The sequence below is a fragment of the Mercenaria mercenaria genome, chromosome 4 (genome assembly GCF_021730395.1).
Source record: "Mercenaria mercenaria strain notata chromosome 4, MADL_Memer_1, whole genome shotgun sequence".
Taxonomy (NCBI): domain Eukaryota; kingdom Metazoa; phylum Mollusca; class Bivalvia; order Venerida; family Veneridae; genus Mercenaria; species Mercenaria mercenaria.
This window is the reverse complement of record NC_069364.1, coordinates 6,123,622-6,146,869: the sequence shown is the minus strand read 5'-3', so window position 1 is coordinate 6,146,869 and position 23,248 is coordinate 6,123,622. Positions and strand designations below refer to the sequence as shown.

The 23,248-nt window shown below is 36.4% G+C and overlaps 1 protein-coding gene across 3 annotated transcripts in view; it reads left to right on the top strand.

Annotated features, from left to right (window-relative positions):
* The window catches only part of LOC123552635 (CNK3/IPCEF1 fusion protein-like), an 85,125-nt gene that overhangs the window by 47,510 nt on the left and 14,367 nt on the right, over positions 1 to 23,248 (top strand). For 2 of the 3 annotated variants that reach the window (XR_008370469.1, XM_053540279.1), the window contains exons 11-16: positions 2,288 to 2,503; positions 5,619 to 5,698; positions 11,780 to 11,849; positions 13,051 to 13,096; positions 22,255 to 22,409; positions 22,809 to 22,891. Coding sequence is in view for 2 of the 3 variants with exons in the window: in XM_053540279.1 (XP_053396254.1) it covers positions 2,288 to 2,503; positions 5,619 to 5,698; positions 11,780 to 11,849; positions 13,051 to 13,096; positions 22,255 to 22,409; positions 22,809 to 22,891 (650 nt within the window). In the remaining variant the exon portion in view is untranslated. The remainder of the gene's footprint in view (positions 1 to 2,287; positions 2,504 to 5,618; positions 5,699 to 11,779; positions 11,850 to 13,050; positions 13,097 to 22,254; positions 22,410 to 22,808; positions 22,892 to 23,248) is intronic. The other variant, XM_053540280.1, reaches the window with a different exon arrangement.

The following is a 23,248-nucleotide window of genomic DNA, read 5'->3' as shown; positions in this document are numbered from 1 at the left end:
TTCGAAAGTGGGTCACGTGCGGTCAAAAACTAGGTCAGTAGGTCTAAAAATAGAAAAATCTTGTGACCTCTTTAGAGGCCATACTTTTGAATGGGATCTGTATGAAAGTTGGTCTGAATGTTCATCTTGATGATATCTAGTTCAAGTTCGAAACAGGGTCATGTGCGGTCAAAAACTAGGTCAGTAGGTCTAAAAATAGAAAAACCTTGTGACCTCTCTAGAGGCCATACTTGTGAATGGATCTCCATAAAAAGTAGGTCAGTAGGTCAAATAATGAAAAAACGTTATGACCTCTCTAGAGGCCATATTTTTCATGGGATCTGTATGAAAGTTGGTCTGAATGTTTATCTTGATGATATGTAGGTCAAGTTTGAAACTGGGTCAACTGTGATCAAAAACTAGGTCAGTAGGTCAAATAATAAAAAAACCTTGTGACCATACTTTTCATGGGATCTGTATGAAAGTTGGTCTGAATGTTCTTGATGATATCTAGGTCAGGTTTGAAACTGGGTCAACTGCGATCAAAAACTAGGCCAGTAGGTCTAAAATTAGAAAAATCTTTTGACCTCTCTAGAGGCCATATTTTTCAATGGATCTTCATGAAAATTGATCTGAATGTTCACCTTGATGATATCTAGGCCAATTTCGAAACTGGGTCACATGCGGTCAAAAACTAGGCCAGTAGGTATAAAAATAGAAAAACCTTGTGACCTCTCTAGAGGCCATATTTTTCATGAGATCTTCATGAAAATTAGTGAGAATGTTCACCTTGATGATATCTAGATAAATTTCAAAACAGGGTCACGTACCTTCGAAAACTAGGTCAATTTTTCAATGGATCTTCATGAAAATTGGTCAGAATTTTTATCTTGATAATATCTAGGTCAAGTTCAAAACTGGGTCACTTGAGCTCAAAAACTAGGTCACTATGTCAAATAATAGAAAAAACGACGTCATACTCAAAACTGGGTCATGTGGGAAGAGGTGAGCGATTCAGGACCATCATGGTCCTCTTGTTATGGTATTAGCTTTCATCACTTATCATTTATTGTTTCAAGTTTTCATTTTACTTTCAATCACAAGTACAAAAATTGTTTCCCTTGAACTTAAGGAACCATATTTGTCTTTAATTTACATGTCCTTTCTTTTTGATTTAGATACCTCCAGATTTTTTCTCTCAAATTTATCACTTTGGTAATGGAGAAGTAAGCTTACTGATAACTTCGTCAGTCATACCTTTATTTTTTTTATACCAAACTGGTACAATTTGTACTATTAGTCAACCCCCTAACCATCCAGTTTATTTCTGAAACTGAAGCCATTTTACTATTGGTATCAAAGCTTTTATTTCTATGTAATATTTTGGGATGTCAATGTGCAATAAAGGTAATACACCACTCTTTTTTTTTTTTCACAAAACTGAAACCTTTTGAACTGTAGGTAAAAAACTACTTACTTCGTTCACAAAACTTACACCATTTGTACAATAGCCTTATTATAGGTAATACACCACTTACTTGATTCACACAAAATTGACACCATTTTCTCTATTTGTACTAATTATTTGTCTAGGTAATACAATCTTAATTTGTGTCCCAAAGTGGAGACACCATTTTAAAACTATCACAGGTTACACTCCACTATTTTACAAAACTGACTTAATATAGCCAATTTTGTCTTTGATATTTAGTGGATACAAGCAGTTAGATTTTTTTCAGTTATGCTTTTAGTAGCGGAAATGGTCAAGTAGAAATCTTTTCCTTCTTAACTGCATTTTGTTGCATACATCAGCAGCTTTTATGCAGTTTACACATACATGGCCATGATTTTTAGCCTAATATAAAAAAAAACAACAGGACAGTGTATACAAGGACAAATATGGGAAACAAATGAGCATTACTTACTGGTAAATAAAGTTTGAGACTGCTTCTAAATCCTACAGTTCTTTGCTAGGCAATATTACAGCCTTTTTTCTGCATGACTGAGAACCAGTCAATGAGACAGTAACAATATGTCGATCAGAGATGTAAGTAATCCAAAACTTCAGATGATGAAAATTGTTTTCAGTATTCAGAAAGCCTCATTTGGTGTGACAGGTATTCAGATTTTAGTTGATCCATTAAAAATTGAGAGACATTTACTTTTTTTTAGCTGGTAATATTAAATTGAAAACCTGGATTTTTCGTGAAGACTTAAAAAACTTGCATCTCTGTGGACAATATTCTGTATGGCTCATTTCATCATTGATTAATTGTGTAAAGAACATGCATATACCTTCTGTACTCAGGAAAGCTCGGATGTCGGCATTTCTGAGGGGTCTGTGTCCCACAGTTTGTCGTATGTCCTTGAAGCACCCCAACCCCAGCGTGCACCACTATATGTCTTAGAAGCTCCAAAACCTCAGCGAGTGCCACCACACTTTGAGGTTGCCTCAGACTTTGATAAAAGCCAGCCACAACTTACGAAAATACGTAAATTAGACTCTGTGCTCATTCATAATCGGGTAAGGAAACTTAAAGTGCTTCTTAGAAGGCCAGAATTTAATTTATTTTATTTTCATAGATAAACTTTTGGTATGTGAGTTTTTATTTTACTTTCATCAGGATTTCCTTATTTACGAGAAAAATTCATTTGATGTTTTTGGGGGGTATTTTTGTTTGTTTTTTTAAAGAAGTAGACAGTTTTAAACTTCCATTTGTTAATTAATTACAGTAACTATCAAAATTGTGCTTGCTAAACTTTATTCATATCCAAGTCCATGCAGCAATTGAAAAAAATATATAAGGCTGTTTATTGGACTTCTAGATAAAATATATTATATCAGAAAGATGGAATTTAATGGGCAATTGCTATGAAATTTTTATGCCATTTAGTAGGTTGGGATAGACCTTTTAGTTCTGAATTAGTCACTGAAAAATTCTTGAGCTCACAGTAGTCGGACTTCATAGGGTGTTTGCTTGTGGTAATTAGATAACCCCTATTAGTCTAAGGGTAAGTAGATTAAATGTCAAGGTCACAATGACATAGAAACTGACCAATAAAAGGGGAGAACTTTGACATGCTGCAGTCAAACATATCAGTATGTTCAGTAGATGACTACTTCTTTTTGGGGTCATTATGTCACATGTCAAGGTCACTGTAAAATCAAGTTTGGAAATGGTTTCCAAACAATGACTGATGAAAGCTTGGATAAAAGACCCTATTGTTTTGGGGGTCAGCACGTACAGGTCAAGTGCACAGTAACACTGAAACCGAAAAATAGTTTTTGAGCTTGAATAGGACAGCCGTTTATAGCTGCCAGACTGCATAGGATGATTATGTTTGGTCAGTTGGTGCCTCTTGTCTATAAGTCAGGGCGACAGTGATCATGCTGTTATTACTGAAAAACACTTAATACTGCAGTCTTCAAATTTTGTAGGGTTCATTTATATAGGATATTTGAGTTGTAGATGACCTGTATTGTTTTTAGGATCATAAGGTCAGAAGTCAAAATTACACTAGGCTTGAGGCTTAAAATAGTTTCATATCAGTAACTGGGGAAGACATTGACTTAAATCAGTGGATTTTCATAAAAGGATATCCTGGGGTTGGTAGATGAATCTTCTTGGGTCATTAGGTTGTCATTAGATCAGAGAGTAAGGTCACTGCAAGCTCTTGTCAGCTACACAGTTACCTCAAGACCATCATAGGGGATTTATTTTACAACCAGCTCTTGTTTATCATTGATTTAAGAGCTGAAAGCAGGCATTCCGAATTACTTGAGACAATTACTGTTGCCTTTGATGTTTTATGAGAAATTGAATGAATTGTACCATACATTCTATACAATTCAATGTTAATAAAATTAAATTTAGTTCTGGCCTTTGTATTGTTTTCTATTGCCATGCATGTTACTACACTGCTTTGCTTATAAAGAAGTTAGCCACTAACATCTTAAGCTTTTCTGCTTTATTACTTTTCATAGAATTATAACTAACAGCTATGATTAATTTTATGTACTAGTGGAAATTTAACAGCTGTTAAATATAACTAACTTAATTTGTGCTTTAATAGAGAACAAGGTGTTGTGTTGGGAGTTAAGATTAACCATTCAAATATGCCTCTGTTAACACATTATATAATAGGTTTTCTTCTCTTTTATCCAGTAAACGAAAAATCCAGAAAAAGGAAAAACTTTATTGTTTTTGTTCTAAGCTTTTTATTATTGTATTACAAATTCAGAAGCCACAGCTCTTGTCTTCTACCCCGCCCCCACGCCCCGGACGGGAATGATTTCTAAGAATATAGGACAATTTAATCCTCAGATTCATGTTGAGAGGATGTTAGTTACCTTAAGACAAGTTAGTAGCAGTGTGAAGATTTGGAATGTTGATTGAAGACACTGGATAACTAACTTTCTGTTGAAATACAAGTGCAATGAAACTGAAAATAATGCTTTCTTTATCATTGTTTATGCAAGCAAGTAACCAGCTGATTAGCAAAAATTTCAGCAAATTTCCTAGTAACAATGGTAATAGTAGTAAATAATCACTGCTTGTTATTTATTATTTGATGTAGATAGTGATAACTGACTGACTACTTAGTCAACTTCCTAATTTCATGTATAATCAAGTAGCGTTTATCTCTGACATTTGATAGCCCTTTACATATTTTTTTCTGAAATAGATAATACACAGTACACACTCACAAAATTTCATATTAAGTGACCTTTTTTTTTGAATTCTCATTCTGTATACTTGTGTGCAAAATTATGATGTGTTCTGAAAGAAATTTGGCGAATATTAACATTTGTGTTTTTATATTAGATCTATATGTTAACTGAATTTTTGTATAAATATATTATTTTTGCAAAGCTTAAAAAAATGAAGGAAGTTTGAATGGTTGTTTTAGAAAATATCTGATGAAGAAAATGTTTGCTTGGTGTAAATAACAGGGGGAGAGTGCTTAATGTCAGTGGAAATGTTTTCATCATTAAGAACATAAAATCTGAAAGTGAAAGGTGTAATATTCTACAGAACATATGCTTAGGAATGCTTCTGTATACAGTTTGAATGGGTTTGGTGTGCCATGTATATTCTAGAGGGGAAATAGGCTGTTTCTTGTGGAAATTAAATATGAAAGTTATTTGTACAAACAAAAGAAATTTATTGCTTTGCATCAAATGACTGAAATCTGTAAAATTAATGGAAAACAGCATGGAGCTAATTTTTAATAATAATGTGAAATATTGATTAGTGAAAAAAAGAATCTTTTACAGACAGTATTTAAAGAAAGGTCAGATATTAGCTAGTGTGAAGAAAAGTTACTTCTTTTTTCACGATATTGTGTGAGGAATTCCTGGAATTTATCACTTCACCTATCAGGGATAACGATTTTGCTAAGCCTGAATATTGCAGAATATAATAACATTGTTGGATATTTAGTAGAAAGGAACTATGTTGTTGGTGCATACATATATATTTACAGCTACCGTTCAAGAGGAATAAAATTTAAAAGTGATTTTAAGTTTTAGAATATTAAAACTGTTTGGAAGAAAGTGTAAAGTTGGTTGCCTTTGTTTTACTTTTTTTGGAGACTTTAAATTCAGTATGACCGCTGAGATAAATGAATCGTTGCAGGACCAGGAACCGGTGAAGAAAGAACGCCATGTAGAATTTGTGGGTGTAGACTCAGACAAGGAGACAGAGGGGAACCAAAGGTACAAGTTTGATCAGTTACAGAAAATATTAAGACATATTTGTACCACACCAAGATCATTCCCACAGACTTTTTGAAAAGTGGGTACATGTACCCACATACCTTAGTATATGTGGGTACAGGATAAAAAATGTTGGGTACAAACCATACAAATTAAGAAAAAAATAATTTCCTTGTTTATATATGGATAAAGACCATTGATGTGACAATTTATTTTCTAAAGTGCAGATGAGCCGCACCATGAGAAAACCAACATAGTGCATTTGCGACCAGCATGGATACAGACCAGCCTGCACATCCGCGCAGTCTGGTCAGGATCCGTGCTGTTAGCTTTCAAAGCCTATTGCCATTAGAGAAACAGTTAGTGAACAGCACGGATCCTGACCAGACTGCGCGGATGCGCAGGCTGGTCTGGGTCCATGCTGGTTGCCAATGCACTATGTTGGTTTTCTCATGGTTTGGCTCAATTATCATTCCCTTTGCAATAAGTAATGTTTCAATCCAAAATATTACAAAATTACATGTTGATGCTCGAAGTCTTTCCTGCTGATTTTTAGCTCACCAGAGCACAAAGTGCTCAAGGTGTGCTATTGTGACCTGTCATTGTCCGACGTCGTGCAGTGTGCGTCGTCCGTCAACATTTGCCCTGTTAACACTTTAGAGGCCATATTTGTGACCCAATCTTTATGAAACTTAGTCAGAATGTTTGTCTTGATAATCTTTAGGTCAAGTTTAAAACTTGGTCATGTGGGGTCAGAAACTATGTCACTAGGCCAGATCAAAGGAAAATCTTGTTAACACTCTAGAGTCCACAATTTAAGTTTGAAACTCATGAGAATGTTTGTCTTGATGACCTCTAGGTCAGGTTTGAATCTGGGTCATATGGGGTCAAAAACTAGGTCATTCAATCAAATCAAAGAAAAGCTTGTTAACACTCTAGAGGTCACATTTATGATCCTATCTTCATGACACTTGATCAGAATGTTTGTCTTTATGACCTTTAGGTCAAGTTCGAATCTGGGTGATGTGGGTTCAAAAACTAGGTCACCTGTTCAAAACAAGGGAAAAGCTTGTTAACACTCTTGAGGCCACATTTATGACCTTATCTTCATGAAACTTGGTCAGAATGTTTATCTTAATCTTCTTTAGGCCAAGATTAAAACTGGATCATGTGGGGTCAAAACCTAGGTCACTAGGCCAGTTCAAAGTAAAAGCTTGTTAACACTCTTGAGGCCACATTTATGACCCTATCTTCATGATCTTGGTGAGAATGTTTGTTTTGATGATCCCTATGTTAAGTTCAAATCTTGGTCATGTGTGATCAAAAACTAGGTCACATGCTCAAACCACATGAAAAGCTTGTTAACAGTCTTGAGGCTGGATTTATAATCCTATCTTCATGAAACTTGGTCAGAGTGTTTGTCTTGATGATCTCTAAGTCAGTGAAACTAGGTCAATAGGCCAGATCAACTCTGGTGAGCGATATAGGACCATCATGGCCTCTTGTTTATAACATTGTTTTTGGTGCTATGTCTTGCATAGAAATAAGATGTCTTGCATAGAAATAAGATAAAGGTTTATCATTAATTTGGCATATCCCACTTGAATAAAAATGAAAAGAAAATTCATTCTGCAAATGGTCAGTTTTAATTGTAAAAAGCTATAGACAAGCAGCTTACAAGTTGTTCTTTCACAGTGTAGACCGCAAAGCCTGTTGATCACTCTTGTATGGATAATATGATTCGCTTTCAGTTCTCGCGAAAATCTCAAGTACATGAAGTAGGTGGAGCTTAAATTAGGCCATCAGCGTGTAAATCTGCTAATTTTAACCACATGCAAATTGTCAACAGTCCGAATTGAAGTAATTTGCGAGTGCAGATCCATAAATTGTTGGGCAACTTGAACTTCGCTTCATTATGGACGAACAATAATATTTTCTGTCCAATTTTTTACGTGTGCATTGTACCAGCCGATTTTTAAAACTTGCATGCAGATGAATTTTTATGTGTGAATTATGCAGATTTTTGCATGAATGGGAATGCTGCCCCATCCCTCCCACATAAAAATGGTGGGATGGAGGAAGTATAAATTGGCACATTTTTCATTATATTTATTTTTTCTCAGTTTATTCTCAACATCTCAACAAAATGTTGTCTTTTACCAATGAAAAAGATTTTAATGTGCACAGAGACTAGTGTCCGTCTGACCATCCTTCCTAAGATACTGTGTCTGGTCCATTTACTGTGGCACTTGTTAAGATTTTTAGCTCGACTTTTCGAAGAAAATGTAGAGCTATTGCACTTGCCCTGGCGTTGGCATCGCCGTCGGTTAAAGTTTTTGATAAAGTCAAATATCTCTGTTAGTATCAAAGCTATTGACTTGAAACTTAAAATAGGTATTTACTATCAAAATCCCCATAACTCTGATTTGAATTTTGACAAAATTATGCCCCTTTTTAACTTAGAATTTTTTGTTAAAATTTTGGATAAAGTCAAATATCTCTGTTACTATTAAAGCTTTTGACTTAAAACTCAAAATAGTTATTTACTATCAAAGTCAACACCAGGAGACACAATTCCTATATCTCTGGTTTGAATTTTGACAGAATTATGCCCCTTTTTAACTTGGATTTTTTTTTTTTAATTTTTTGATAAAGTCAAATATCTCTGTTACTATTAAAGCTTTTGACTTGAAACTCAAAATAGTTTTTTTCTATCAAAGTCTACACCAGGAGACACAGTTCCCATAACTCTGATTTCAATTTTGACAGAATTATGACCCTTTTTAACTTGGAATTTTTTTTACTGGCAAAGCTCTAATTCAGAGTCAAGCACTGAGAAAAGTCGAGCGCGCTGTCTTACGGACAGCTCTTGTTTGAAAAGAAGTTGACACAAATTTTCACTATAACATGCAAATATGCTGTGCACATGGCAGAGGTCCCTAGCTCTAAGGTTAAGGTCACACTTTGGGATCAAAGAAGTATAGGGTCATGCGTCCAGTTCATAACTTTTTCATCAGTCTAGAGATTTTGAATAACATACATAGCTTAAATGTTTAACATAACATGATAGTGTAATGCAAAAGATAAAGGTCTCTACATCCAAGTCAAGTTCTCATTTGGGGTCAAAAATTTAAAGGGTCTTATTTATGCCCCCCGGCATCTACTGATGCAGGAGGCATATAGTGATTGTCCTGTCCATTCGTTCGTCCGTCCGTCCGTCCATTCGTCCATCCTTACGAGGTTAACCAAATGGGACCGTTTCGTCTAGCATCAATACCGCTTACAAGAATGAATTGATACTAATACAGATGTAACCTGTGACCATTCCTCATCTTCAAACATCACCTGACCTCAGTTTGACCTTGACCTTGACCTCATTTTGGACTTAGGTTTGTGCCATCTCTTGGTTAACCAAATGGGACCGTTTTGTCTAGCATCAATACCGCTTACAAGAATGAATTGATACTAATACAGATGTAACCTGTGACCAGTCCTCATCTTCAAACATCACCTGACCGCAGTTTGACCTTGACCTCATTTTGGACTTAGGTTGCTTTATATGGGCCATCTCTTGGTTAACCAAATGGGACCGTTTCATCTAGCATCAGTACCGCTTACACGAATAAATTGATACTAATACAGATGTAACCAGTGGCTATTCCTTATTCAAACATCACCTGACGTCAGTTTGACCTTGACCTCGTTTTGGACTTGGGTTGCTTTGTATCTACAAGGATGCCACCGTGGGCATCAAGCGTTTATTGAATGCAGCTCCTTGTTCTTGTTGGTTAGATAACAGTGGCCAGCACCAGCAGATTTTGAAATAACTTGGCATAAATGTTCATACTGATATGGCCCAGCTCCTTAGTCCCTCATAATTCAGCATGTGAAGTTGTGCACCAGGGATTTTTTTTCCAGATTTCTGAGTAAGATCAGAGTTATGGCCCTTGATTGTCAAAAAATATGCATAAAGAGCATGTAAGTTTGTGTTGCATATATCTTAAAAGATATTTCACCTAGAGTCATGTAACCATGTATAGTGACAGAAGTGGGGGTGGGGGAGGGCACCAATACATGGAACTCTTATCCCAATGTCAGTAATTTTTAGTTGGAGGAGTGTGGGCTCAAACTCACAAGCCCTGGTTTCGTAGTCAGAGAGTGTTACCACTGGACCACTGTATCCGCACTTATGGAAATTGTTCATTTGCTTGACTGAGGAAGGTTAATTATATACAACATACCTGCTAATTAGACAGGTGTGAAAACACCCCTTGGGAAAGTCTATGTTTGACCGTTTGATGGATACATTTGCAGATAATTTTATTTTCTGGGGCCAGTTTGATGTGGTCATTGGATATGTGTAATGGGATGTATTAATATAGTAAAAATCATTTGGGTTTGATTTAAAACAGTCAGTTAATAGAAAGTTGATTAATAAGGGTGGTTACATGTGTGATGTTGACTGTATATTTATTATTTTACAAAGGATGATTATTTGGCCTAATGCCTTGTGTGGACCAGCATAATTTGCCAATACAATGAATAATATCTGTGGGAACTGTTTGTGCTGACATTATGTAAAATACCATAACCTATACATGATAGTTAGTGGGACATTATTTTTGTTTAGATTTAAATTCTTATCTTTTTATTACTAGTTAGAAAAAATTGTTGGATTTGTTTAAGTACTAAGTATACATGAAGTATAATCCTGTTGCTTGTGTATATTTCATTGAAAGAAGATAAGTGCTTTATTTTGATAAATTAAGTGTGACAGGAAGTTACATGTAATTGTCTTCCGCGTTTAATATTGTCCAGTTAAATCTGACATGTTTATTTTACGGTTTTTTTAGCTCGACTATTCATAGAATAGTAGAGCTATTGGACTCGCCCATGCATCGGCGTCCGCGTCCGCATCCGCGTCCGCGTCCCGATTTTGGTTAAGGTTTTGTATGTAAGCTGGTATCTCAGTAACCACTTGTGGGAATGGATTGAAACTTCACACACTTATTCACTGTGACAAACTGACTTACATTGCACAGGTTCCATAACTCTATTTTGATTTTTTACAAAATTATGCCCCTTTTTCGACTTAGAAATTTTTGGTTAAGGTTTTGTATGTAAGCTGGTAACTCAGTAACCACTTGTGGGAATGGATTGAAACTTCACACACTTATTCACTGTGATGAACTGACCTACATTGCACAGGTTCCATAACTCTATTTTGCTTTTTTACAAAATTATGCCGCTTTTTCAACTTAGAAATTTTTGGTTAAGGTTTTGTATGTAAGCTAGTATCTCAGTACTTACTAATGGGAATGGATTGAAACTTCACATACTTGTTCACTGTCATGATCTGACATGCACTAAGCAAGTCCCATAACTCTACTCTTTTTTTTTTTTAAAAATTATGCCCCTTTTTCGACTTAGTAGTTTTTGGTTAAATTTTTGTATGTAATCTGATATCTCAGTATCCACTAATTGGAATGGATTGAAACTTCACACACTTGTTCACTGTCATGATCTTACATGCACTGTGAAGGTCCCATAACTCTACTTGGCATTTTTACAAAACTATGCCCCTTTGACTTAGCAGTTTTTGGTTAAGTTTTTGTATATAAGCTGGTATCTCAGTATCCACAAATTGGAAAGGATTGAAACTTCACACACTTGTTCACTGTCGTGATATGACATGCAGTACAGAGGTTCAATACCTCTACTTTGCATTTTACAAAATTATGCCCCTTTTTCAACTTTTGTATTCATTCAATTGACAAGGCTGTTGAATAGTCGAGCGTTGCAGTCCTCCGACAGCTCTTGTTTTCTGTGAAACTGGCATGTATTAAAGGGAAATAAAATGCCCAAGCAGTTGGTTGACTATTATTTTGTGCTGTATTGAACCATAGATAATTGGTTGCTTTATTGGTGATTATTACAGTTGTGTATTGTAAAATTATACCCTATACTAGTATTTAGTTACATTTAATTGACTGAATGAAATGTGACTTGTATAGTATAATTTTTGTTAAAAAAAAGGTGCATGAATTGACAGAATTTTGACTTGGATTATTTGTATTCTAGTTACATTTGTAAGGTTGTGGGCGGAGTTGTGCAGAAAATACCAGTGGATTCTAAAGGATCCCCAACACATGTAAGTTCTTTTGAGTTGGTCCAAAATAATGCTTATTTTACCTTCAGCATTCATTTTTTTTTTTGGGGGGGGGGGGGTGGAGGGGGTTGCCCCCCTTTAATCATGGGTATTGTTTTGCTCATTGCCAGTTGGTCCTTCTGTCTGTTTCTTTCTGTCTGAAGACTGTTTGGTTTCTGGTCAGTAATTAGGGAATGCTTGGCCTCACATTGGTCAAACTTCACAGGATGACTGCCTGTGGCCAGTAGATGATATAAAATGTTTTTAGTGTCAGTTGGTCAAAGGTCAGGTCACAGTGGTATCAAGACTGAAAACAGTTTCAGCTCAGTTAAGCCTACAGTTGTCAAGCTTCATAGGGTCATTGTCTGTGGTCAATAGATAACTTGGGTAAGCAGGTCAAAGTCAAGGTCACAGTGACATTGAGACTGAAGATGGTTCCTGCTCAGTAACTAAAGAACCAGTTGGTGTACAGTCATAATATTTCAATAATGACTGCCTGTTGAGCATTTTGTTGCATGGCACAGTTTTGGCTCATCTGGTTCCTTTGAAACGTCACTGTTTTTTTTTCACACAGATCCAAGGGAATTGGACATGGGCCTTTACAATTGGGAAAAATGCCTTGTAAAACATCTAAATTGGGAATTGTTAAAAGTCATACTTTTTAATTAGTTAGCAAATTGTCTTCTGTTTCAAATGTTTAAGGTTTCATAGGTACTGTGAAAAAGTTTAAAAAAGTTGAAAAAAGTAAAACAACAATGACTGGGAATTTTAGCTTTGAAATTGGGAATAAAAACATACTATTTGCCATTGGGATTGGGGCCCAATTTTGGCCCCAAATTGGCTAGAAAATAAACACTGAACATGCAGAACTTAATTTGAATCAAAGTGAAACAGACACGAGTCATGTTTTTGTTTTAGTAATTCTGGTGTTGTGGGTTGACTTCCTGTTGTGGCTTTTATTTTGAAAATATTTTAATAGTGTATGGAAATGTATGTACCAGTTGAGGATATGGTCGCACCTTCTTTAATTGAATAATCTTTAAAATTATCTTTAAATATTCAGATGAATGGTAAATGGTCACAGTGGCCATCTTGCTGTTTAGTTGATAACATGATTGTATATTTTTAAGTGATAATTTAAAAATATTTTTTTCTTTCTACTTATTGGCTATGCTGTATTTTACCCAGTAGATTTGTATTTCAGTCACCAGCAGTGAAAAGAAGACCCAAAACGGGGCGCAAGAAAGTGGGTAAGTTTTTCTCTTTATTTGACAACAGATTGAAAGTTTGTGAAAGCTAGGAATGAATTTTATGAAATTTTATTGAAATGGGAAAGTTTCAAACTAAGGGATCTATTTTAAAAAATTATGTGGAAAATTGCAAGTTGTTACGAAAAAATTTGGAAATACAGACCATTGATACCAGCAATGTAATTGAGCCGCACCATGAGAAAACCAACATAGTGCATTTGCAACCAGCATGGATCCAGACCAACCTGTGCAGATGTGCAGGCTGATCTGGATTCATGCTGGTTGCAAATGCACTATGTTGGTTTTCTCATGGTGCGGCTCAATTATAAACAGTTTTTCTGTAGTACCTCTTCTGTTCATTAGTTTGCATATGTACCATGTGAACATCCAGTATATTTCTGTATTGGATACAGTATATTCTCCATTGCCCAATGTAACTTTTTGCAAGTTCCCATACTAATGTTATATAAGTTATGTAATGGAAGGAAGTTTACCTTATCAGTGGTCCTGGATTCTGTACCAGTACTAATCTGTTCTCAGCAAGTAACTGCCAATTTCCCCACATTAGTCAGAGGTGGAGGACGAATGGTTTTAGACAGATACCCTCTATCTGTTGTGACAGAGAACACTCGCCTCACCAGAGAGATCAAACTCACACCTTATGATCAGATAAGCGGTCAGTTTCCAACTATTATCAGCTTATTGTAGAAAAAATGTTAAATGACTTACTGTTTGATTGATAAACTTTTTAGCTCAGGTGAGTTATTGTGATCGCTCGATTTCCGGCGTCTGTCTGTCAACATTTAGCTTGTGTATGCGATAGAAGCTGTATTTTTCAATTGATCTTCATGAAATTTGGTCAGAATGATTGCCTTGATAAAATCTAGGCCAAGCTCGAATATGGGTCATCTGGGATCATAAAGTAGGTCACTAGGTCAAATCAAAGAAAAACGTATATGCGATAGAGGCTGTATTTTTCAATTGATCTTTATGAAATTTGGTCAGAATGATTGCCTTGGTGAATTCTAGGTCGAGTTCGAATATGGGTCATCTTGGGTCAAAAACTAGGTCACTAGGTCAAATCAAAGAAAGACCTAGTGTATGCGATAGAGGCTGTATTTTTCATTTGATCTTCATGAAATAAAAGCAGAATGATTACCTCAATGAAATCTAGATCAGGTTCGAATATGGGTTATCTGGGGTCAAAAAGTAGGTCACAAGGTCAAATAAAAGAAAAACGTTGTGTATGCGATAGAGGCTGTATTTTTCAAAGGGTCTTCATGAAATTTGGTCAGAATGATTGCCTTGATGGTATCTAAGTTGAGTTCGAATATGGGTCATCTAGGGTCAAAAAGTAGGTCACTAGGTCAAATCAAAGGAAAACCTTGTGTATGCGATAGAATCTGTATTTTTAGCTCGACTATTCGAAGAATAGTCTAGCTATTCTACTCACCCTGGCGTCGGCGTCGGCGTCACACCTTGGTTAAGTTTTTGCATGCAAATACATACAGCTATCATTTAAAGGCATATAGCTTTGAAACTTATTTATTCTTTTTCTACGTCAATTACCAACCTCACTGGGTCAAGTTCCATAACTCTAACATGTATTTTGAGCAAATTATGCCCCCTTTTGGACTTAGAAAATTCTGGTTAAAGTTTTACATGCAAGTTACTATCTCCAAAACTAATGCAGATATTGAATTGAAACTTCACATGTGTCTTTGGGATTATAAAACTAGTTGATAGCACCAAGTCCCATAACTCTGACCTTCATTTTAGCCAAATTATGCCCCCTTTTGGCGTAGAAAATTTTGGTTAGTTTTGCGTGCAAGTACATACAGCTATTACTAAAAGGCATATAGATTTGAAACTTATTAGTCCCCTACTGGTTGAAAACCAGTTTCGGGGACTATAGGAATGCACTTTTCCGTCATTCCGTCCGTCCGTCTGTCCGTCCGTCCGTCCGCAATTTCGTGTCCGGTCCATAACTCTGCCATCCATGAAGGGATTTTAATATTACTTGGCACAAATGTTCCCCATGAGGAGACGACGTGTCATGCGCAAAACCTGGACCCCTAGCTTAAAGGTCAAGGTCACAATTGGAGGTCAAAGGTCAACAAGGCTTTTTTCCTGTCCGGTCCATAACTTTCCCATCTATGAAGGGATTTTAATATTACTTGGCTCAAATGTACCTCATAATAAGACGATGTGTCATGCACAACTTTCAGACCCCTAGCTCAAAGGTCAAGGTCACACTTAGCAGTCAAATGTTAACATAGCATGAACAGGGTCTGTTTCGTGTCCGGTCCATAACTCTGACATTCATTAAGGAATTTTAATATCACTTAGCACAAGTGTTCCCCATGATGAGACGACGTGTCATGCGCAAATCCCAGACCCCTACTCAAAGGTCAAGGTCACAATTGGGGTCAAAGGTCAACAGAGTTTTTTCCCGTCCCGTCCATAACTCTGCCATCCATGAAGGGATTTTAATATTACTTGGCACAAATGTTCCCCATGATAGACAACATGTCATGCGCAAAGCCCAGACCCTTAGCTCAAAGGTCAAGGTCACAATTGGAGGTCAAAGGTCATAAAGGTTTTTGCCCTGTCCGATCCAGAACTCTGTCATCCATCAAGGGATTACAATATTACTTGGCATAAATGTTTCCCATGCTGAGACGACGTGTCATGCGCAACACCCAATACCCTAGCTTAAATGTCAAGGTCACACTTTGAGATCAAAGGTCAAGAGGATTTTTTCCTGTCCAGTCTATAACTTTTGTCATGCAAAGCAGATTTAGATATCAGCTGGCACAAATATTCCCCTGGATGAGACAACATGTCATGCGCAAGAACCAGTCCCTAGGTCTAAGGTCAAGGTCATATTTAGAGTCAAAGGTCAAATTCAATAATGACTTTGTACGGGACATTTCTTCTTCATGCATGGAGGGATTTTGATGTAACTTGGACCAAATGTTCACCACCATGAGGCACCCTTGTTTTTAGAATTACGTCCCTTTGTTTTACTATAAAATAGTTTTATTGTAACTTTTTTTACTGGCGGTAGAGAAAAATCGAGACCACTTTTCTGTGGTACAGCATGCATGTTACATCCAATTTTTAGGTGTATTTGACCTATCTCTACCTGGTAAGAGTTTCTTGTGACTTGTATTATATAGATTTTTTTTTTTTTTAAAAGATTAATTTCCCTTTGTTGTTACTATAAATAACTTACATGATAACATTTTTATAATCAGCCAAAAAAATTCAATATGAAAACAACTGTAGGTTTTTATATATATAAATTTTAATCCAAGTGTTTTGTTATAACATATTGTATATATAGTACAATATTGTTTATACATCATTGACAGATATCAGTTCAGTATGTTATACTGCAGTAGAGAAAATTAGGTGCCTTCCAGTAGGGGACTTTGTATTGCATGGCAATACTTCATTCACTTGTTTTTTCTTTTTCTAGATCAATTACCTACCTCACTGGTCAAGTCCTATAACTCTGACATGTGTTTTAGCCAAATTATGCCCCCTTTTGGACTTAGAAAATCCTGGTTAAAGTTTTACATGCAAGTTACTATCTCCAAAACTAATGCAGATATTAAATTGAAACTTCACATGTGTCCTCGGGGTTATAAAACTAGTTGATAGAATCAAGTCCCATAACTCTGACCTTCATTTTAGCCAAATTATGCCCCCTTTTGGACTTAGAAAATTTTGGTTAAAGTTTTGCGTGCAAGTACAACAACTATTACTAAAAGGCATATAGATTTGAAACTTATTTTTTCTTTTTCTAGATCAATTACCTACCTCACTGGTCAAGTCCTGTAGCTCTGACATGTATTTTAGCCAAATTATGCCCCCTTTTGGACTTAGAAAATCCTGGTTAAAGTTTTTACATGCAAGTTACTATCTCCAAAACTAATGTAGATATTAAATTGAAACTTCACATGTGTCTTCAGGGTTATAAAACTAGTTGATAGAATCAAGTCCCATAACTCTGACGTGTATTTTAGCCATATTATGCCCCCTTTTGGACTTAGAAAATTCTGGTTAAAGTTTTGCGTGAAAGTACAAACAGCTATTACTTAAAGGCATATAGATTTGAAACTTATTTATTCTTTTTCTAGATCAGTTACCAACCTCACTGGGTCAAGTTCCATAACTCTTAACATGTATTTTGAGCAAATTATGCCTCCTTTTGGACTTAGAAAATTCTGGTTAAAGTTTTACATGCAAGTTACTATCTCCAAAACTAATGCAGATATGGAATTGAAACTTAACATGTTTCTTCGGGGTTATAAAACTAGTTGATAGCATCAAGTCCCATAACTCTAATATGCATTTTGGTCAAATTATGTTTCTGTTTCGGAACTTAAAACTCTTTTGATATTTAACATTTTGGGTAATAATTTCCTGCTTCTGTGACAATATTTCGAATAGTCGAGCTTGGCTGTCTTACGGACAGCTCTTGTTCAGTAAATTATTGATCTTCATAAAAATTTGGTCAGAATGATTGCCTTGATGAAATCTATGTCGAGTTCGAATATGGGTCATCTGGGGTCAAAAAGTAGGTCACTATGTCAAATCAAAGAAAATCTTTGTGTGTGCGATAGAGGCTGTATTTTTCAATTGATCTTCATGAAATTTGGTTAGAATTATAACCTTGATGAAATCTAGGTCATTTTTGAATATTGGTCATCTGGGGTCAAAAACTTGGTCACAAGGTCAAATCAAAGAAAAACATTATGTATGCGATGGAAGCTCTATTTATGTCTCCCACCACACAGTCGTGTGGGAGACATATTGATTTACTCCAGTCTGTCTGTCTGTCTGTGTGTGTGTGTGTGTGTCTGTCTGTCTGTCACAAAGCTTGTCCGCACGCTAAGTTGAACATTTCTCATCCGATCTTCACCAAACTTGAACATAATGTGTTTGACCATAAGACCTCAGCCAAGTTCGATAACTAGCCAAATCCGCCGAGGCACTTTTGAATTATGACCCTTAAATAACTGATTGAGTCCACTCGTCCAAGCCGTCTAATTGGGTCCATTCATCTAAGCCATCTAGAGAAACTAGATATTTTTCATAGCGGCAGTTGTGAGAGACAAGCGCTTTTCTCAAAAGCATCTCTAGTTTTCAGTTGATCTTCATAAAATTTGGTCAGAATGATTGCCTTGATAAAATGTCAGTCGAGTTTGAATATGGGTCATCTGGTTCAAAAAGTATGTCACTAGGTCAAATAAAAGAAAAACCTAGTGTATGCGATAGAGGCTGTATTATTCAAGTGATCTTCATGAAATTTAGTCAGAATGATTGCCTTGATGAAGTCTAGGTCAAGTTTGAATATGGGTCATCTGGGATCAAAAACTAGGTCACTAGGTCATATCAAAGAAAATACTTGTTTAAACTCAAGAGACCACATTTTTGGTCCAATCCTAATGAAAATTGGCCAGAATGTTTCCATGAAATCATTAGGTCAAACATGTTTACACTGTTATGGTGTGTTTCTCAGGTGAGCGACCTAGGGCCATCTTGGCCCTCTTGTCTGTTACAAAGAGTTTCCTTGATTTTGCTTGAAACATAAGGTAGTACCATAGGAATGAACTCCAAGATTCTTGATTAGTTTTGAATTTATTGTCAGCAACCATCTTAATAGGGCGTTTCCTGTTGTAAGTTTTAGTCATATATATTACCTATATTTTTAGCTCACCTGTCACAAAGTGACAAGGTGAGCTTTTGTGATCGTGCGGTGTCCGTCGTCCGTCCGTCCGTCCGTAAACTTTTGCTTGTGACCACTCTAGAGGTCACATTTTTCATGGGATCTTTATGAAAGTTGGTTAGAATGTTCATCTTGATGATATCTAGGTCAAGTTCGAAACTGGGTCACGTGCCGTCAAAAACTAGGTCAGTAGGTCTAAAAATAGAAAAACCTTGTGACCTCTCTAGAGGCCATAATTTTCAATGGATCTTCATGAAAATTGGTCAGAATGTTCATCTTGATGATATCTAGGTCAAGTTCGAAACTGGGTCACGTGCGGTCAAAAACTAGGTCAGTAGGTCTAAAAATAGAAAAACCTTGTGACCTCTCTAGAGGCCAAATATTTCACAAGATCTTCATGAAAGTTGGTCAGAACGTTCACCTTGATGATATCTAGGTCAAGTTCGAAACTGGGTCACGTGCCATCAAAAACTAGGTCAGTAGGTCTAAAAATAGAAAATCCTTGTGACCTTTCTAGAGGCCATATATTTCACAAGATCTTCATGAAAATTGGTCAGAACGTTCACCTTGATGATATCTAGGTCAAGTTCGAAACTGGGTCACGTGCCATCAAAAACTAGGTCAGTAGGTCAAATAATAGAAAAACCTTGTGACCTCTCTAAAGGCCATATTTTTCATGGGATCTGTGTGAAAGTTGGTCTGAATGGTCATCTTGATGATATCTAGGTCAAGTTCGAAACTGGGTCACGTGCTGTCAAAAACTAGGTCAGTAGGTCTAAAAATAGAAAAACCTTGTGACCTCTCTAAAGGCCATATATTCATGAAATCTTCATGAAAATTTGTCAGAATGTTCACCTTGATGATATCTAAGTCAAGTTCGAAAGTGGTCACGTGCCGTCAAAAACTAGGTCAGTAGGTCAAATAATAGAGAAACCTTGTGACCTAACTAGAGGCCATATTTTCCATGGGATCTGTATGAAAGTTGGTCTGAATGTTCATCTTGATGATATCTAGGTCAAATTTGAAAGTGGGTCATGTGCCGTCAAAAACTAGGTCAGTAGGTCAATAATAGAAAAACCTTGTGACCTTTCTAAAGGCCATATTTTCAATGGATCTTCATGAAAGTTGGTCTGAATGTTCATCTTGATGATATCTAGGTCAAATTCGAAACAGGGTCATGTGCGGTCAAAAACTAGGTCAGTAGGTCTAAAAATAGAAAAACCTTGTGACCTCTCTAGAGGCCATACTTGTGAATGGATATTCATAAAAATTGGTCAGAATGTTCACCTTGATGATATCTAAGTCAAGTTCGAAAGTGGGTCACGTGCCTTCAAAAAGTAGGTCAGTAGTCAAATAATGAAAAAACGTTGTGACCTCTCTAAAGGCCATATTTTTCATGGGATCTGTATGAAAGTTGGTCTGAATGTTTTATCTTGATGATATCTAGGTCAAGTTTGAAACTGGGTCAACTGCGATCAAAAACTAGGTCAGTAGGTCTTGAAATAGAAAAACCTTGTGACCTCTCTAGAGGCCATACCCTGAATGGATCTTCATGAAATTGGTCAGAATGTTCACCTTGATGATATCTAGGTCAAGTTTGAAACCGGGTCACGTGCCTTAAAAAACTAGGTCAATAGGTCAAATAATAGAAAAACCTTGTGACCTCTCTAGAGACCATATTTTTCAATGGATCTTCATGAAAATTGGTCAGAATTTTTATCTTTATAATATCTAGGTCAAGTTCAAAACTGGGTCACATGAGCTCAAAAACTAGGTCACTATGTCAAATAATAGAAAAAACGACGTCATACTCAAAACTGGATCATGTGGGAAGAGGTGAGCGATTCAGGACCATCATGGTCCTCTTGTTAAAGTAAGTTGTGACTTTATTTGGGAATGAATTGTAATAAAACTTCCAGAAGGTCTTAGTTAGAATAAAAGTAACATTTCTATGCAAAAAATTCATGAACTTTCTAAAAAAAAAATTTTAAACTCCAAAAGATCCTACTACCATCCATGGAGACCTGTAATATAGAATGATTTATTGTCTATATCAGAGTGTCCTGAAAAGACCTGGGGAAGTGAAGTTCTGTGGCAGTTAGTACTATTATACCCCCCGACAACAAAGTTGTAAGGGGGGGTATACTGGTTTCAGGTTGTCTGTCTGTCTGTCCGTCTGTCCGTAGACGCAATCTTGTGCGCACCATCTCTCCTTATCCCCTTGACAGAATTTAATGAAACTTCACACAAGTGATCAGTACCAACAGTAGTTGTGCATGGGGCATGTTAGGTTCTTTTAGAAAAAAAATTTGCAGAGTTATGGGACTTTGTTTTTTTGTTACTATACTATATACATAGACACAATCTTGTGCGCACCATCTCTCCTCATCCCCTTGACACAATTTAATGAAACTTCACACAAGTGATCAGTAACAACAGTAGTTGTGCATGGGGCATGTTAGGTTCTTTAAGAAAAAAAATTGCAGAGTTATGGGACTTTGTTTTTTTTTTTTTGTTACTATATACATAGACACAATCTTGTGCGCACCATCTCTCCTCATCCCCTTGACACAATTTAATGAAACTTCACACAAGTGATCAGTAACAACAGTAGTTGTGCAAGGGGCATGTTAGGTTCTTTCATGACAAAAATTGCAGAGTTATGGGACTTTGTTTCTTGTTAACATACTATGTACATACAGTCTGCATATGCAATCTTGTGCATGCCTAATCTACCAAACCCTTGCACACAATTTAATGAAACTTCACACAAGTGATCAGTACCAACCCTAGTTGTGCATGATGCATGTTACATTCTTTTAGATAAATATTCTGCATAGTTATGGGACTTTGTTTTTTGTTACTATACTGTATACATACAGTCTATATATATACAGTCCACATAATTATGCAATCTCGTGTGCGTCAAATTGCAATGTACTGTGTCAGTGCATGGGGTGAGGGGGGAAAATTCATTGCCTTTAGTGATAGCTCTAGTGTATCTTGTTGCAGATTGGAAAGTGTCCTATAAGGACCTGGGGAAGTGAAATTCTGAGGCATTTTATATGTGCCCTGTACGGACCAGGGGAAGTGAAATTCTGTGGCTATAAATGTGTCTATCTTGTTGCAGATCACAGAGTGTCCTGTAAGAACCTTGGGAAGTGAAATTTTGTGGCTATAAATGTGTGTCATAATCTTGTTGCAGATCGCAGAGTGTCTTGTAAGGACCTGGGAAAAGGGGTTTCTATGGCTATAAATGTGTGCATCTTGTTGCAGATCGCAGAGTGTCCTGTAAGAACCTTGGGAAGTGAAATTCTGTGGCTATAAATGTGTGTATCTTGTTGCAGATCGCAGAGTGTCCTGTAAGAACCTTGGGAAGTGAAATTCTGTGGCTATAAATGTGTGTATCTTGTTGCAGATCGCAGAGTGTCCTGTAAGGACCTGGGGAAGGGAGATTGTGAAGGATGGTTGTATAAGAGAAAGGCAAAGGGTGGCGGACCATTGTTCAGTCACTGGCAGAAAAGATGGTGTGTGATAAAGGACTACAATATGTTCTGTTACCATGACAAGGAGGTAAGCATGAACAATAGTTAACACCAGCAACCTTAATGCTGGCCATTTCTGTATTGATATGCCAGTAATTATGTATCTAAGACTGTTCTCTGCCTTGCTTTCTTAACACTGACAAATACAGATGTCTTATAATTTCTACAAGCAACACCTTTGATGAGCAAGCCAGATTATTTTCACCTCTATACAATGAGCATATTCCAGCATTCAGTGTTTCATGTGCAAAAGTAACACTGTAATGTATTTCATATCTTGCACTACACAGCTGCTTTTTGACAGTTGACTAGAAAACTTGTTTGAGAGGTTGCTTGTTCTCCCTTGTTTGGCTTGCCCTTAATTATCCATGTTGTTGAGAATAGTGTTACTGTGTATCTGGAGTGGTTTTATGTTTTATTTTTTCAGTCACTGAAAGCGGAAGTTGTCATTCATCTACCGGCATTCAAAGTATCACCAGTTGATTCCACAGATTTCAAAACAAAGAAACAGTGAGTATTACGATTGTTTTCTACACAGTGTGAAGATGTAATTGGCGTTTTCTCCCAATTCTTAGTGTGTCATCACCATAGCTTTCTCCCTGTTATTAAGATTTCTTGAAAAAAAGACTGATCTTAAAACTCATCTGTTTTGATATCAAGTTACATGACTTTGTTTAATCCAAGGATGTGCTGGGGTGGTTAGGGGTGTGAAATGTTAGTGTGCATTGAAAAGGCATCATTTGTGTCATTCTGTATTTTTGATGTCTCTAAGACCTAAAATAATATGTATTAAGGGGAAAAGTGTCAAAAAAGCTTCATAGGGCAGGGTTTGTGGTATTTTTGTTGCTTTTATTCAAATGAAATTAG